The 15,625-nt window shown below is 35.8% G+C and overlaps 1 protein-coding gene across 1 annotated transcript in view; it reads left to right on the forward strand.

Annotated features, from left to right (window-relative positions):
* CAND1 (cullin associated and neddylation dissociated 1) overlaps positions 1-11,920 on the forward strand; it is a 43,237-nt gene extending 31,317 nt beyond the window's left edge. Inside the window, exons 9-15 of the mRNA XM_047065939.1 lie at positions 1,073-1,214; positions 1,548-3,041; positions 3,755-3,850; positions 6,540-6,709; positions 6,790-6,954; positions 8,794-8,901; positions 9,872-11,920. Of these exons, the coding sequence (XP_046921895.1) occupies positions 1,073-1,214; positions 1,548-3,041; positions 3,755-3,850; positions 6,540-6,709; positions 6,790-6,954; positions 8,794-8,901; positions 9,872-10,096 (2,400 nt within the window). The 3' untranslated portion in view covers positions 10,097-11,920. The remainder of the gene's footprint in view (positions 1-1,072; positions 1,215-1,547; positions 3,042-3,754; positions 3,851-6,539; positions 6,710-6,789; positions 6,955-8,793; positions 8,902-9,871) is intronic.
* The last annotated feature ends 3,705 nt before the right edge of the window (positions 11,921-15,625 follow it).

The raw sequence follows: 15,625 nt of genomic DNA on the forward strand, positions 1-15,625 counted from the left end.
GTGCCTAGTACATAGTAAGTACTTACGGATTTTTATTAATAAGAGCTGGCATTGATATTTTTCACTTTAGAACATCTCTAAGATTCTAAAGATCAGAGCTAGATAGCTCCTATTGAATGTTTGGTGCACGCTAGGCATTTTCCTATCTTGTATTTAATCCCTACAGCAGCCCAATGGTGTACACATTGGTTCATTTTTATAAATTACAAAACAGATGTTGAGAGGGACTGAACAACGAAACTATGGGAGATGTACATACTGTATGTCTCTTGCTTTCAAGTAGTACAAATTAACAGAAAATTCCTGGTGAACTTAAAGGTGAACATTGAAGAATGCACTGTAGAAGGAAACAGATAAAGTGTATGGAGGACACTAGCCATTAAATAAATGCATAGAAGTCAGGTAAAATCATGGGACATTCTGATGGTTTGACAAGTCAGGTTGTCTTTTGTCTCTAGCCCTCAGATCACTCTTCAACATGGTATGTGTCTGTATGTATCCTCCCACCCAAATACCCTATTTATGTTTTACCAGCTAACAAAACGGTAGAAAGTTTAGAAGCAGATGTCTTTGAATCATAAACTTGCTGCATGTAGCTATATTTTGAAGTGAGGTCTTATTTCATTGTGAGAGCAAACTAAAAGCAAAAATAAAGACCTGTTTAATGGTTTTTTTTCCATAATTTGTCCCTTTTCGTTTAATGTGTGTCTGTGCTATTTTTGTTCAAAAAGCCATTTATAAATTATGTTGCTAAAATTTTGGTTGAAAATTTACTATTTGGTTAGATTTCTACTTAGTCTTATGTATTTCAGAATCAAAAATTAAGGAAGACTTGTTGCTCTGTTAGAGAGCTAATGCTAGCTTTTCTCTGTTATCAGTATAAAGCAAATACAGTTCAAAGAAAACAAATGTAGTGGCTACAACAAAAGCTGCATCAGACAGTCTTGTTAGTAGATAGCAGAATTAGGAATTTGACAAAAAAAGATAAACTGTTCATTCTCCCCGTCCCCTATAATTTGTGGTAAGTGTACTGAGGAAATACCAATAGCTAATGAGTGTGTGATAATTACAGGTTCCCAACATTGTTAAAGCTCTGCACAAACAGATGAAAGAAAAAAGCGTCAAGACCCGGCAGTGTTGTTTTAACATGTTAACTGAACTGGTGAATGTACTACCTGGAGCCCTAACGCAACACATTCCTGTACTTGTACCAGGTATGAAAGATAAATCACTTTGGGGACTTATCACAGACTATTATTAAGTCTTCAATAAGCTTAAATCGTTGTTTGCTTCAAAAGCGTAATTTGTGACAACTTAATTTGCACATACAACCATCTTGAACTCAAGTTAGAAACTTTCAAGTACAAAGTTTAAAACCTTACTCTAACTTTCTTGGCTGTCCTATTTATCGTAGATTGTGGAGTCTCTACTACTTTAGAGATAGTATGACGAAGTGGGAACTTTAGTAATATTTTAGGGATTAGGTTTTAATTTTTTTCTTTCATGAAACTAAGAATTATTGGACTTTTTTTTTGTTGGCTTTTTAGGAATCATTTTCTCACTGAATGATAAATCAAGTTCATCAAATTTGAAGATTGATGCTCTGTCGTGTCTGTATGTAATCCTCTGTAACCACTCTCCTCAAGTCTTCCATCCTCACGTTCAGGCTTTGGTCCCTCCAGTGGTGGCTTGTGTCGGAGACCCATTTTACAAGATTACATCTGAAGCACTTCTTGTTACCCAACAGCTTGTCAAAGTAATTCGTCCTTTAGATCAGCCTTCCTCGTTTGATGCAACTCCTTATATCAAAGATCTATTTACCTGCACCATTAAGAGGTTAAAAGCAGCCGACATTGATCAGGAAGTCAAGGAAAGGGCTATTTCTTGTATGGGGCAAATTATTTGCAACCTTGGAGACAATTTGGGTTCTGATTTGCCTAATACGCTTCAGATTTTCTTGGAGAGACTAAAGAATGAAATTACCCGGTTAACCACAGTGAAGGCGTTGACACTGATTGCTGGGTCGCCTTTGAAGATAGATTTGAGGCCTGTCCTGGGAGAAGGGGTTCCTATCCTGGCTTCATTTCTCAGGAAAAACCAGAGAGCTTTGAAACTGGGTACCCTTTCTGCTCTAGATATTCTAATTAAAAACTATAGTGACAGCTTGACAGCTGCCATGATAGATGCAGTTCTAGATGAGCTCCCACCTCTTATCAGCGAAAGCGATATGCATGTTTCACAGATGGCTATCAGTTTTCTTACCACACTGGCGAAAGTGTATCCCTCCTCCCTTTCAAAAATAAGTGGATCCATTCTCAATGAACTTATTGGACTTGTGAGATCACCTTTATTGCAGGGGGGAGCTCTTAGCGCCATGCTAGACTTTTTCCAAGCTCTGGTTGTCACTGGAACAAATAATCTAGGCTACATGGATTTGTTGCGCATGCTGACTGGTCCAGTTTATTCTCAGAGCACAGCTCTTACTCACAAGCAGTCTTACTATTCTATTGCCAAATGTGTAGCTGCCCTTACTCGAGCATGCCCTAAAGAAGGACCAGCTGTAGTAGGTCAGTTTATTCAAGATGTTAAGAACTCAAGGTCTACAGATTCCATTCGTCTCTTAGCTCTGCTTTCTCTTGGAGAAGTTGGGCATCATATTGACTTAAGTGGGCAGCTGGAACTAAAATCTGTAATATTAGAAGCCTTTTCATCTCCTAGTGAAGAAGTTAAATCAGCCGCCTCCTATGCACTAGGCAGCATTAGCGTGGGCAACCTTCCTGAGTATCTGCCATTTGTCTTACAAGAAATAACCAGTCAACCCAAAAGGCAGTATCTTCTGCTTCATTCCTTGAAGGAAATTATTAGCTCTGCATCAGTGGTGGGCCTTAAACCATATGTTGAAAATATCTGGGCCTTATTGCTAAAGCACTGTGAGTGTGCAGAAGAAGGAACCAGAAATGTTGTTGCTGAATGTCTAGGGAAACTCACTCTAATTGATCCAGAAACTCTCCTTCCACGGCTTAAGGGGTATTTGATATCAGGTGGGTACCTAGATTTTCTTACTTAAAGTTTTATTAGCAGTTGGTAACCTTGAAAGATGCCTAATGCAGAAGCTAAAACAATCTTGTGTTATATGTAGAACCTATTGCCATATTCAAGTGACATTTTGTTGTTTAAAAAGATAGAATAATAAGATAACGGTTAAATGAATCTGTTCTAATTTCCAGTGTTCATTATATTTCAGTGCTACTTTTTAATCTTAAAATTGTGGAAAAGACAGATGTTTGTTGAATTAACGTCTCCTAAGGAGCTTGGTAGTACTAATTATAATACTAAAATTAATGAATTTAGTTCAAAGGAAAGAACCTAGGAGAGTTTTGTTTTCAGATTACCAGTGTCAACTCCTTTCGACCAAATAGGGGATAATAATAGCCATTGCTTTTTTTAGAAACTGCTTTTTTAAGAAATTGTGGGTTTAAACACTTCCCTTTTGTGAGGGCTTAGATCCCCCACTGCTGTTCTTCCAGCCCTTCTCCTTCCCAGAAGACATTATTTCTTTTGAAATAATGGGATTATAGTTTACAAGTAAAACTTTGCTTCCCTGAGAACAGTAAGTGTCACCCCTCTGGACCAAAGAGAATTTTAAGGAATTGAAGACACTGGTGTTAGTTGAAAGTGGTTTGAAAATGGTAAAGATGCCCGTGGATTTTAGTGAATTTACATACCAGTAGACTTAAAATTTATTTTTAATTAGGCTCATCGTATGCCCGAAGCTCTGTGGTTACAGCTGTGAAGTTTACTATTTCTGATCATCCGCAACCTATTGATCCATTGTTAAAGAACTGCATAGGTAAGTGGAAACAAAGATGAACATACTGATTAATAATTTCAGTAGCCAAAAATACTACCAAGGAACTAAAATGTTTTTAAGGGTCTGGTAATTATTTCATTAAAAAGATAATTGATAATGTGTGATTATCTATCATCCCTCAGTTTGCAGTTGTTACCAGATAATTTTGCAAATCACTGAAATTGGTAAATAACACTAGGATGTCCTTCAGAGTCAACTACATATTTGGTTCTTGCTTTATCTGTGGGAGCCCCGGTTTTCTGTTATTACTTGTAAACCCTCCAGCTCCCAGGGAGATCTGTGAAGACTTCATATGTAAGGTGGAAACGGTGGAAGAATAAAAAACTGAGTCGGGTAGAACTAAGATAGCCAAGAAAGACTAGGGCTGTCTCTGTTTCTGTGACGTCAAGAATTAGCTTCTAGGATTATTAGTAATGATTTTATAATTTCTTGTGTTGATTTCATCATCATCAATTTTCTTAGAGTTGGTAAAACTAAAAACCTTTAGAGCTTAGTTTGGTGTTTTCTTGGAAACAGAGCAATGACAATAACAGCAGAGAGAATAGAGGGATATGGCAAAGAAGCTTTGTAGTTTCGTGCCATTGTGCAGTAGGCCAACAAAGGGAAAAAACACAATTTAAAAGAATTGCAGTGGATTACCTGGTGATCAAAAAGAAGGAAATCTTGTCATTTATAACAACATGGATGGAACTAGAATGTATTACGCTAAGAGATAAATCAGAGCAAGATGAATATCATGTTTTCACTCGTGGAATTTAAGAAAACAGATGAACATAGGGAAGGGAAAGAAAAATAAGGTTAAAACAGGGAGGCAAATCATAAGAGACTCTTAAATACAGAGAACAAACTGAGGGTTGCTGGAGGGGTACTGGGTGGGGAGATGGGCTGAGTGATGGGCATGAAGGAGGGCACTTGTTGGGATGAGCATTGGGTGTTATATGTAAGTGATGAATCACTAAATTCTACTCCTGAAACCATGATTACACTACATGTTAACTAACTTGGATTAAATAAAAATGAAAATGGATTTTCAGTTAAGAAATGGATTACCAGTTAATAAGAGGGATGCAGGGATAAATGGATGCTATCGCTGGGACCTAGAAATAATTTAAAGAAGGCCTGTATTGGAAGATTCTTGCCTTTGTTCTCCTCACCTGTTTTTTTGCTTTGATATATTTGTTGACATTTTTTGTGTTGTACAAGATAGGACAAAGAATCCTGCGCCACATCTCTAGAGACATATTTCCAAGTTGACAAGTCAACTATTGTGTATCGTTGGTGTAGTTATTTGATCAGATGATTTTCATTCTCTTTGAATTATGATCTAGTTTAGTATTATTTGTGACTAATATGAACATCCTAGGTGGTGTTCATATTAGGAACACCTAGGAAGCTTTTTAAAAATTATAATTTTTAAACTGAAGATTTGGGGATCTTTGATCCTAGTCCATGTCATCATTTGTCCATAATAATAGCAATATTTTTAGATGCTTTCCTGAAAGCAGATAATTAGAATAAAGTATTATTCTCATTTACTGTCTTAGTAATTCTAAGCAAAGAGAGGGAGGAGGAGATTTAGTCTGGTGTATTTGAATTCTTTTTGAATCCAAGGTATCTCCTGAACTTTTTTGTAATCAGAAGTTTCCTGGGGGGTCAGCCTTGAGTTTGCCCCCCAGTGTATGGTGTCTGAAGTATTACTTCCTTTCCATTTTTTCAAATTGCTGTTGTGATACAGTCAAGTGTTGGCACTGTCCTTTTTCCCCATGTATTCCAAAAGATTGCTGATTGTAGGGTTGAGACTGCATAATGAAGAATGGTAGCTCCATAAGAGTACCAGGTATGTCCCAGACTATTCAACAGTGTACATGCAGCTTATTCTACTCATGTAGTCTTAAAAGGTTTGGAATGCTCATTTTATAAGCTGAGAAACTGAGGCTCTTGCCTAAAGTACCTTGCCAAAAGTCATAAAATTGGCAAATGAAGTGATTTGGATCCCCCTCTGTGTGACTCCAAACATCTTTGCACTATAATTTCTTCCCCACATTTGCAGTTTCTACTTTTTGTTCTGTGTTGAGTTTCAGGTTCCTCCTTCTGTATTCTTAACCTCTTACCAATTCATACATTCAGCATTAAAGATAGAAATAAAAGTATTTTGAAGGCGCATGTCTCCTTATCAACCGATAAATTGTGTACTTATTAATAGTGTTCAGTTTATCAAGCAGCGGATCTGTCTCAGGCTAATTATTTTATTTGAACTCAGTTTTTTCTATTTTTGTTGCTTTTAGTGAAAATACTAATTTTGAACTCTTGAGTGCACCATTCGCAATATTTTTATAGCTGCTGGTTCCGTCACTTCTCTGTGCAACCTACCTTTTTTTAAAATTAAGTATCTGTAAACGTAATTGAAGAACTTTTGGGGCTCACTCATTCCATACCCTCTGCATTATATAATGGTGCTAAGAATCGGTTATCATGTCTGAATGTGAGTGCGTCTAATTGATTACCTGTTGCCAAAAGAAGTTCTGTATTTCACTTATCGTGTCCTTCTGTCACCTGCATGGAAGAAATAATAATATCAACATAAACTTAGCCATTTAGAAAAAATATATAATGTATATTGTATTTTAAGCCTACCATGACTATATGATGTTTCTCTTAAAATTTTCAGGTGATTTCCTAAAAACATTGGAAGACCCAGATTTGAATGTAAGAAGAGTAGCCTTGGTCACATTCAATTCAGCAGCACATAATAAACCGTCATTAATAAGGGATCTTCTAGATACTGTTCTGCCACATCTTTATAATGAAACAAAAGTTAGAAAGGAGCTTATAAGAGAGGTAAGTTAGTTATATTACTGTTTATCTAAGCTTGTCCTTTACTTTTAAGTATATCCACACATTCTTTTTTGTTTCAACAGGTAGAAATGGGTCCATTTAAGCATACAGTTGATGATGGACTGGATATTAGAAAGGCAGCTTTTGAGTGTATGTACACACTTTTAGACAGTTGTCTTGATAGACTAGATATCTTTGAATTTCTAAATCATGTTGAAGATGGTTTGAAGGACCATTATGATATTAAGGTAAGATATTTGTGCCTGTTTATAAATTGCTTTAGAGGAAGACTTTGCTATAGTGACTTTCACCCTTGCAGTTTACTCTTGTGTATTAAGAAAAATTGATTTGCTTGTCATGATTTAATAAGTGTACTATAAACTAGAATATGCAAAAGTAATAGTAATACAGTATAACGTTACAGGGAAAATCCAGAAACCTCATTGGAGGAGGAAGTCAAGTCTAAGTTATGGATGGAAAATTCTCAAATTCTGTATGCCAGCTTGCTTTAATGCATAGACCAGAGATCTTTCCATTACTTAAAAGAAGAGTCCATGGGGCGCCTGGGTGGCGCAGTCGGTTAAGCGTCCGACTTCAGCCAGGTCACGATCTCGCGGTCCATGGATTCGAGCCCCGCGTCGGGCTCTGGGCTGATGGCTCAGAGCCTGGAGCCTGTTTCCGATTCTGTGTCTCCCTCTCTCTCTGCCCCTCCCCCGTCCATGCTCTGTCTCTCTCTGTCCCAAAAATAAATAAACGTTGAAAAAAAAAAAAAAAATTTAAAAAAAAAAAAAAAAGAAGAGTCCAGGCAGGTTTTGGTGTTCAGAGTATAAGGAGTGAAATTATTACTACTACTACTTTTTTTTTTTTTTTTTTTTTTTGGCCTGTCGTAATATTGGACAGTAATCTTCTCAAGGGAGTTTTTTCTTTTCCTTTTTAGTTTTCCATCAGTGTCTTGGCTAATTCTTTTGTCTGTCTTTAGGCTGTTCTGTATGATAACTGTTTTACTTACATGAATGGGGGATTTTTATTTTCCAGTATAATAGGCTTAATATCAAAAGTATTGTTAAAGGATAATACAGAAGGACTGTTTCCACATATACATAGTAATCTGTAGAAATTACAGAGAATACCCTTCAAAGTTTTAGAGTAGGAACTTTGCATAGCTGCTCTTTGTTTTATTTGCTCATGTCCATTTTAAATATGAACTATAAAAGGGTGATTTAAAAAACGTTGTCTCTTCTTCAGGCCCTTTAGTCAAGAAGGGCAAAAGTGGTAGTTGAAAAGTAATTCAGCCATACTATCAGAATTCCAACTTGTTTCCTATGTGGTAGTAACCTGACCCTCCCAAATTCAATGAAGAGAACCCCAAAAGAAGTAATAGGATCCTCCTGTTTTATTCTGTAGTTTATAGTGTAAGAGAAAAAAAGATTATGAGTTACTGGGCTTTATATGGATAACATAAGGATAATATAATATATGTATTATTCTATACATATATTCTATATATTATCTGTATATAATATATAGATATTATATAAAATAATATATACAATCTATATTATATATATAATCTATATATTATATAAGGATAATATAAGACTGAATAACCAGTCTTTTTGATTTTTTTAGGAATATCTGCTAAGACAGTGGAAACTTATTACAGAGCTTTTCTCCTAGTTATTTTCTTGTTCAGTGGTTTCCATTCTGTTACACACAAGGCTTTTTAACAAATACTGTATCTGTGATCCTATCCTGACAGGTTAAGTAAAAATCTCTGGGAAAGGGGTTGAGGAATTGGGCAGATTTCTAAAGCTTTCCAGCGCTAATGTGCAGCCAGGATTGAGAACCACTTTACTAGTTTTGGACTCTAGGACCACATTCTAAGGTCGATCTCCCTAATGCTTATAATTAATATTCCTCAGAATAAAGTTTGAAACAAATTTATGTGATTCCAAATGGCAGATTACATTAAAATGAAACTTGATGGTACATGCTATGCATTTCCTCTTAAAAGCTTTGTCAGAATTTGGAATTTTGTCTTTAGAAAATAATGCAAAGTCTAAATTTTTTGTTTTAATTTCTAATAGATGCTCACATTTTTAATGTTGGTGAGACTCTCCACCCTTTGTCCAAGTGCAGTGCTACAGAGGTTGGACCGACTTGTTGAGCCATTACGTGCCACATGTACAACTAAGGTAATCACTGATAGACATCACCCTAGGCCAGACTTGGTATATTCAAGAATCCTAGTTGATTCCATACTGTAGTTTTCCAGATTTAACCATGCTAACACCCTATGTATTAGTTGGCTTTAAAAGTGAATCTTTTAGGGGCTCTTGGGTTAGCTTAGTTAAGCATCTGACTTTGGCTCAGGTCACGATCTCGAGGTTGGTGGGTTCAAGCCCCGCGTTGGTCTGTGTGCTAACAGCTGAGAGCCTGGAGCCTACTTCAGATTCTGTGTCTTCCTCTCTCTCTGCCCCTTCCCCACTCACACTCTGTGTTTCTCTCAAAAACAAACATTAAAAAATTTAAAAAGTTAACCTTTTAGATGTGGATGTTTTAGAAAACGTAGCACCATTAAATGCCATTCTTAAAAGCTTTTATTTAATGTTATAGTTATGTATCATATGTTGAAGTATCGATTCTGAGACCATAAAGGAGGAAATGGTGTATTCTGGTAGAGGAGGTGGTGAGTGGGAGTCCTAGAAAACTTCATATGAGCACGACGACATATAAAATGGACCTTGAAAAGTTAGAATTATTTTTAGATTCAGAAGGAAACAGGACTTTTCACAGAAGAAATACACAGTTCATGGCAGTACATGACATGTTTGAAGAAAAATGAGTGAACAGGGTAGCTAGAAGAATAGTTTCTTGGAGGCCAGAGTAGGACTTGTTTAAGCAGGTAAGGCTCTGGGTCCCATTCTATTTTCAACCATGAGGGCTCTGGATTTTGTTTTTATAAGGGGGCTTTGTATAAAATGTTCCCTCAAAGGAAGAGAGCTACTGCTCAGCAGTTTAAAAATAACTGTGTTTAGGTATAATGTATCTTTTGGACCTATAAGACAGTGGCTTTGCTTTATTTACCAGAAATTTCTACATGCTTAAATTTTGTTCAGGAGCTGTCTTTATAACCCTATAATATAAATTTACTCAATGTTACAGGTGAAAGCAAATTCAGTAAAGCAGGAGTTTGAAAAGCAAGATGAACTAAAGCGATCTGCCATGAGAGCAGTAGCAGCATTGCTAACCATTCCAGAAGCAGAGAAGAGTCCACTGATGAGTGAATTCCAGTCACAGATCAGTTCTAACCCTGAGCTGGCGGCCATCTTTGAAAGTATCCAAAAAGATTCATCGTCTACTAACTTGGAATCAATGGACACTAGTTAGATGTTTGTTCAACACGGGGACCATTACTTTGACCATATGATGCACTGAATTGACAGGTTAACCATAAGACATGGAAAGAGAAGTATTTAAGGCTTCAAAATGTTCCATTTTTTTCCCCTCTTCTCATGGAGACAGTTTGGCTTTCTTCCATTGTTGTTTTTGTAGCATTTATTTCAGAAACATGTATTTCCACAATCTCCAGAGGTTGTAAAGCCACTAATGTTTTAGTGGTTAGGGCAACATTTAAAAAATGGAAATTAAAATTTAGGATTTATGGAGATAGGGTCCAGTATCTATTTGCCCTGTAATGTTTAGGATTAAAATGTTGAAATTTTGTGACCATGAATTTCTTTCTTTTATAATTTTTCTTTAAAAAAAAAAAAATCAAAAAATTTTACAAGACGAAAACCATGTTTTTCTCGTATAACTTTTTGTTTCAGCAACATAAATCGATTTTTAGCTGGCAGACAAGAATATCTGTGTAAGATTTGTTACGTTTCAGAGGGTTTGGCAGTTTAAAAAAAGATAAGGTATCATTTTTTTTTAAGTATGGGGATTAACAGTATCCCTATTGTGCACACTAATTTTGCATGAGCAAGTTTACAAATATGTATTGTCTGTAAAGCAGCATGTGCAGATTATTCATAATAACAAAAGTTAAAATAGTATTATTGTATTAGTGCAATTTTCAGATATTTATTTTTGCACAGAAAACATATCTGGAGAAAGAGAGAGAGAGGAGTAAATTTTTGAAACTTTGGTTTTCTTAATGCCAGTGTGAATTTGCAGATGTTTTCAGCAAATCAAGTCACAATAACAGTTTGCCACTTTTTCTATTATAAATTTTCTTACACATTTAAAATTTGAATATTTAAGTACTCAGTTTTTCTCAGTTACCCATTTGTGTGTGTGTGTTTCCAACTTAGAAATTTTTAAAGCCAGATGTTTCTTTCATTCCCTTTGGATCCCTACATTCCTTATTGAAGGATACAAATACTGTGTACGCTTTTGAATTTTATTTTTAGGAAAATTCTGAAGCTGTCACAGGTTTGTTAGCTAATATAGTGTTTTCTTTTAGTTGAGTTAGATTTTCCCCCCTCTTGTAGCGCTAATTCACATATTGTATTTGGTAAGTGTTGACTACTTTTCCTGATTAAGGGGTCTGTGCTGGGGGGAAGCAAAGCTTTGCAGTACCTTATATTGTAGTTAAATTTTTATTTAACATATCCTTCAGTGAGCTCATTTCACACTGTAGCCTCTTCCTTCAAATTTGTGGTGCTCCTGTAACAGTAAGAACTAACTTCTGAAATAAAAGACATCTCCTAATGCTGTGCAAACATAGTTTACATGTATTGAAGGAGGCAGTTGTTAAATCGACCAATTTAAGCAATCAGATATTTGAAAACTGCACCCTTTATTTTTGAAACTGTGAATTAGAAATATTTTTCCTGCTGTATAACTTCCTGCTTTAACATCTGAATATGCAGTGATTTTAATTGATAACATACTGTGGTGATTCGATTAACAGCTTGATTTCAAATGTTCAGATGATAATGCATAAGACATCATTACCAGTAAGGATTTTAGTACATTAATCTAGAACGTTACATGAAGTTGGTGCCATTTCAAAATGTGGCAGGTGATAATCTTCTACCATAATTTGCATAAAACTGTAATAGAAATTTATTTTGAGATGTTAGTATATTATGTACTATGCATTACCGTGGTATAGATGTTGTGGATATATTTAAGTATTTGGTTACATGGTTTCACAATAAATTACAATACTGCAGGCTCTAGGACCATATAGGAGACTGACATGCATATGTTGTGTGACTGTCTTAGTTAATTGTCTAACGTTAAATCCAAATACTTTTCATGTATTGGATTTTTTTTTTTTTTTTAAACTTCCAAGATGCATGGTTTTTTTTGTTTTGGAAGACAGCTGATTTTTCTAACAGCTGAAATTCTTTTAATACAAAAGTAGATTACACGTTTTTCTAGTAGTAGATCTGGTTTTAGTAGTTTTTAAAATATATATATTCACATATATATATTTACATACATGACAAAATTAGTTAACAGAGAAGAAGAATACTCCGATTTTAAATGTTGAGTCAGACTGATTAACTTGGTACTTCTAGTGGCCATGTACTAATTCTGGAACCGAGGCTGCGAGCTGTGGGGTCTGGTCGTAGTCTGCCATTCATACTACTTACTGGTCTTTTACCTACTATGGACAACCATTAAGCAAAACCTCCTTAACATGTAGGTTTCTCTGGAGAGCTACAAGTTAATAGAAAACAGCTGTTTGCCGATTTTCTTGAGGACATATTAACTGTTTAGATCTGACTCTTTAAACAAAAGTTCAATACAGGGTTGCATTTTGAGGCTATTTTATGAAACCAAGGCAGAAAGGAAATTTGGTATGGCAAGGCCTAACCTAAAAATTTATATATAAAATCAATAGCACTGAATAATTTTTAATTTTGGAGAGCGTAAGCAGGGGAGAGGAGATGAGAGAGAATCTTAAGCAGGCTCCATGCTCCATGCAGAACCCAACATGGGGCTTGATCCCATGACTCTGGGATCACTACCTGAGCTGAAATCAAGAGTCGGATGCTTAACCAACTGAGCCACCCAGGCACCCCTGAATGATAATTTTTGAAAAGGTGGTCATGTCTTCAGTGGTGATGGCTAAAACTTTCTGACCATTGGGAATTAGAATGCTTAAAAGATTGAATAGTTACAAAAAATTTTATGTAACCATAATTACTCAAATCAGTTTTTTTTTTTTTTTTTTTTTACATTTTTGTTGGGTAAATGATAACATACGAGCGTATCTATTTTAACCATTTCTAAGGGATTTTTGTTTATACCTCGTTCAGGCTCGGGGACAACAAACGAATATGATTATACAGTCATGGTTGAAATTCAAAAGAATGAGATATTTAAAATCCCTAGTCACTGAAACACTTCACTAGTTAATAAGCCGTGAGCTTTATTCAGCCATGTGACAAAGTATATAGCAATACTTCACAATTAAAATGTTGAAGTAACATTTTCTGCCCACATTAAATTTTACCAAAAATTTAAATTGTTAAAGTTAACTGCCATTCTTTACATATATTATGCTTCGTAAATATTTTGATATTAAAGAGCTTAAAAATTTCAGCATGTTTTGGATTCTAGCTCTATCTTAAATTGAATCCTGTTTTTCAAAGCAATGCCACCCCAGATCCATCTTTTTAAAATCTTATTTAATCTGTAGAATGGAAAATGGAGTAACACTTCATATTACTGTTTGGGAAAAGGATATTCTGGTTTTAAATGTGATAAATTTTCCTTTGATACCTTTGGTTGTAAATATGGAAACACTATGGAAGTCTTTGGTGGCGAGCTCCCAAAGGGCTCACCAGAGGAGGCCATTTTCTCAAGCATACACAGTAAAATTTACTTCTTTTCCTATTCCTAGAAAAGATGTTGTGAACACCTATGCTACACATTAGGACGAGATCTATCAGCAACACGTTTCTGCTTATAAAGTTCTAATTGAAATTGGGATTTTTCATTGGGCATCATAAAAAACCAACTTCAATTAAAACTAGAGGGGATATTGCAGGTTTTACTTTATTTAGACCCTGTGATGTCAATGTGTGTCAGGTTTCAGAATAGAATAAAATTTTTACTAGAGGGAATCTTAATACCCTGACCTCTTCCTACCTTTTAATTCTGATCTTAAGTAATTATTCTTGATGATTTTGGCAAATTGAATTTTCACTTAGGTCTTAGAAAAAGCTTACATTCTATCAACTGAAAATTTTCCAGATTAGGTAGTATTGGAATTAGTGTGTATTTAGCCATTATCAGTAACTAAGGACATTGAGTGATACTATACTAGAATGCTCACACACATACACACACACACACACAGAGATGTAAAGAATTGTACTCCAGAACTGGTTAATGTATGGCATCATAGTAACCTCATGTTTTAATAGCCTGGACTAATAACCCTGTTATTCTGAAAAGCTGTTTTACTTGTTTCACAGACATTTCACTTTTAATAGGAGCCCAACTGCTTTCTTAGGTAAGGGCAGCTAAATGTGTGTGATGGTAGCTTACTATAATCCTAGTGTAGTATTTTTAGAAGACACACAAATGTGTGATTCTGTTTGGAATCATTACCATCTATGAACTCAGTTTAGTTAGGCTTTCCTAAAAGGGCTGGAAATAAACTCCTGACTCTTTATTCTAGATCTAAAATCCGTGCTTTCCTCCAAGGTTTAGATTTCAATGGAGAAAGACCTGTTCTTTTTTAGACCGGGATTTCTTATCCCTGCCACAATGGACATTCTGGACTAGATAATTCTGTAGCATGAGGGCTGCCCTGTGCAGTAAGATATCCCCTTTCCTCTACCCACTTAGATACCAGTAGTACCATCACCAGCCCCAGCTGTTAACTACCAAATTGTCTCCAGATATTGCCAAATGTCCCTCCCCCGTGTATGCAAAATTGCCCCGATTAAGAAACGTGGCAGAGATTTCTTTCTAGCAGCTAAACCCAACCGAGAACTGTACATGTAGAAGCTTTCAGACCTTCTTGTGTCAGTTCATCTTCCTAAGTACTACTTCAGATGAACCTATTTTCTTCCTAATCGTTAAGTTCAAGTCTCATGATTTAGTGAAAATAGGTTTCTACTCTCTATACTGTTCGCGCCTCTGATTGAAATGGGTGGTCTTAAATCCCTGAACACACACTTTTTCTCTGGCTGTAAAATGCTTTCTGCATACCTAATAGAAATACGAACATAAAGGGGCTGCTACTATACAGGGGACGTGAAGCAGTTTGAATGCTTTGGGATCAATGCGCTGTATACCAAATTTAGGGACAGGAGCCATGAGCAACTGGTACGTTTTCCTTAATTCTTACAAAAAGAATAAGATTTGTTCATTTTCTCTTCAAGAGAGTAGTTGATTAATTTACCTTACTGAACTAATGATTTCTTTCCCAGTACAGGTAATTTCCTATTTAGCTAGAATATGTGAAGACCTGCCGAATAGTGCTGTTTTTTGTAAGTCCAAGGCAATATCTATTTGAACCTTGAAAAGCTGACTATAGCAGATTTTTGCTATTTTTCTGGCATTAGTTGATGTTTGGAGACAACAAAATGCTTCCGTATGAATCTTGATACCCACACATGGGATTTTAAAGACAGATGGTGGTAGGCAAGTGGCAGAAGAACGACCACAAGGTTGCCTGTTCTTTGAAACAAGACTACTCTGTGAGTCATCTTTCAAGTACCACTTGGGAGAATGGCATGAGCAAAAATAAGAGTTTCTCTCCTTTTACATGATACTGAAATATTAATGAGGTTATTTCACAGCGTAGGTCCAGAATAACCTTGACAAATCAGTCTTCAAAATTGCCATTTAAAAGATTCAGAAATGTGTTTCAGCATCAGTTGTCTTCTAAGATGCAGTCAAGGATTATCAGAGGACCATGCGTTGCTCTCCAGATAAGAGTCC

Source organism: Lynx rufus, unplaced genomic scaffold (assembly GCF_022079265.1).
Source record: "Lynx rufus isolate CCGP_SWC_20201006 ecotype Redwood Valley unplaced genomic scaffold, mLynRuf1.p SCAF_7, whole genome shotgun sequence".
Taxonomy (NCBI): domain Eukaryota; kingdom Metazoa; phylum Chordata; class Mammalia; order Carnivora; family Felidae; genus Lynx; species Lynx rufus.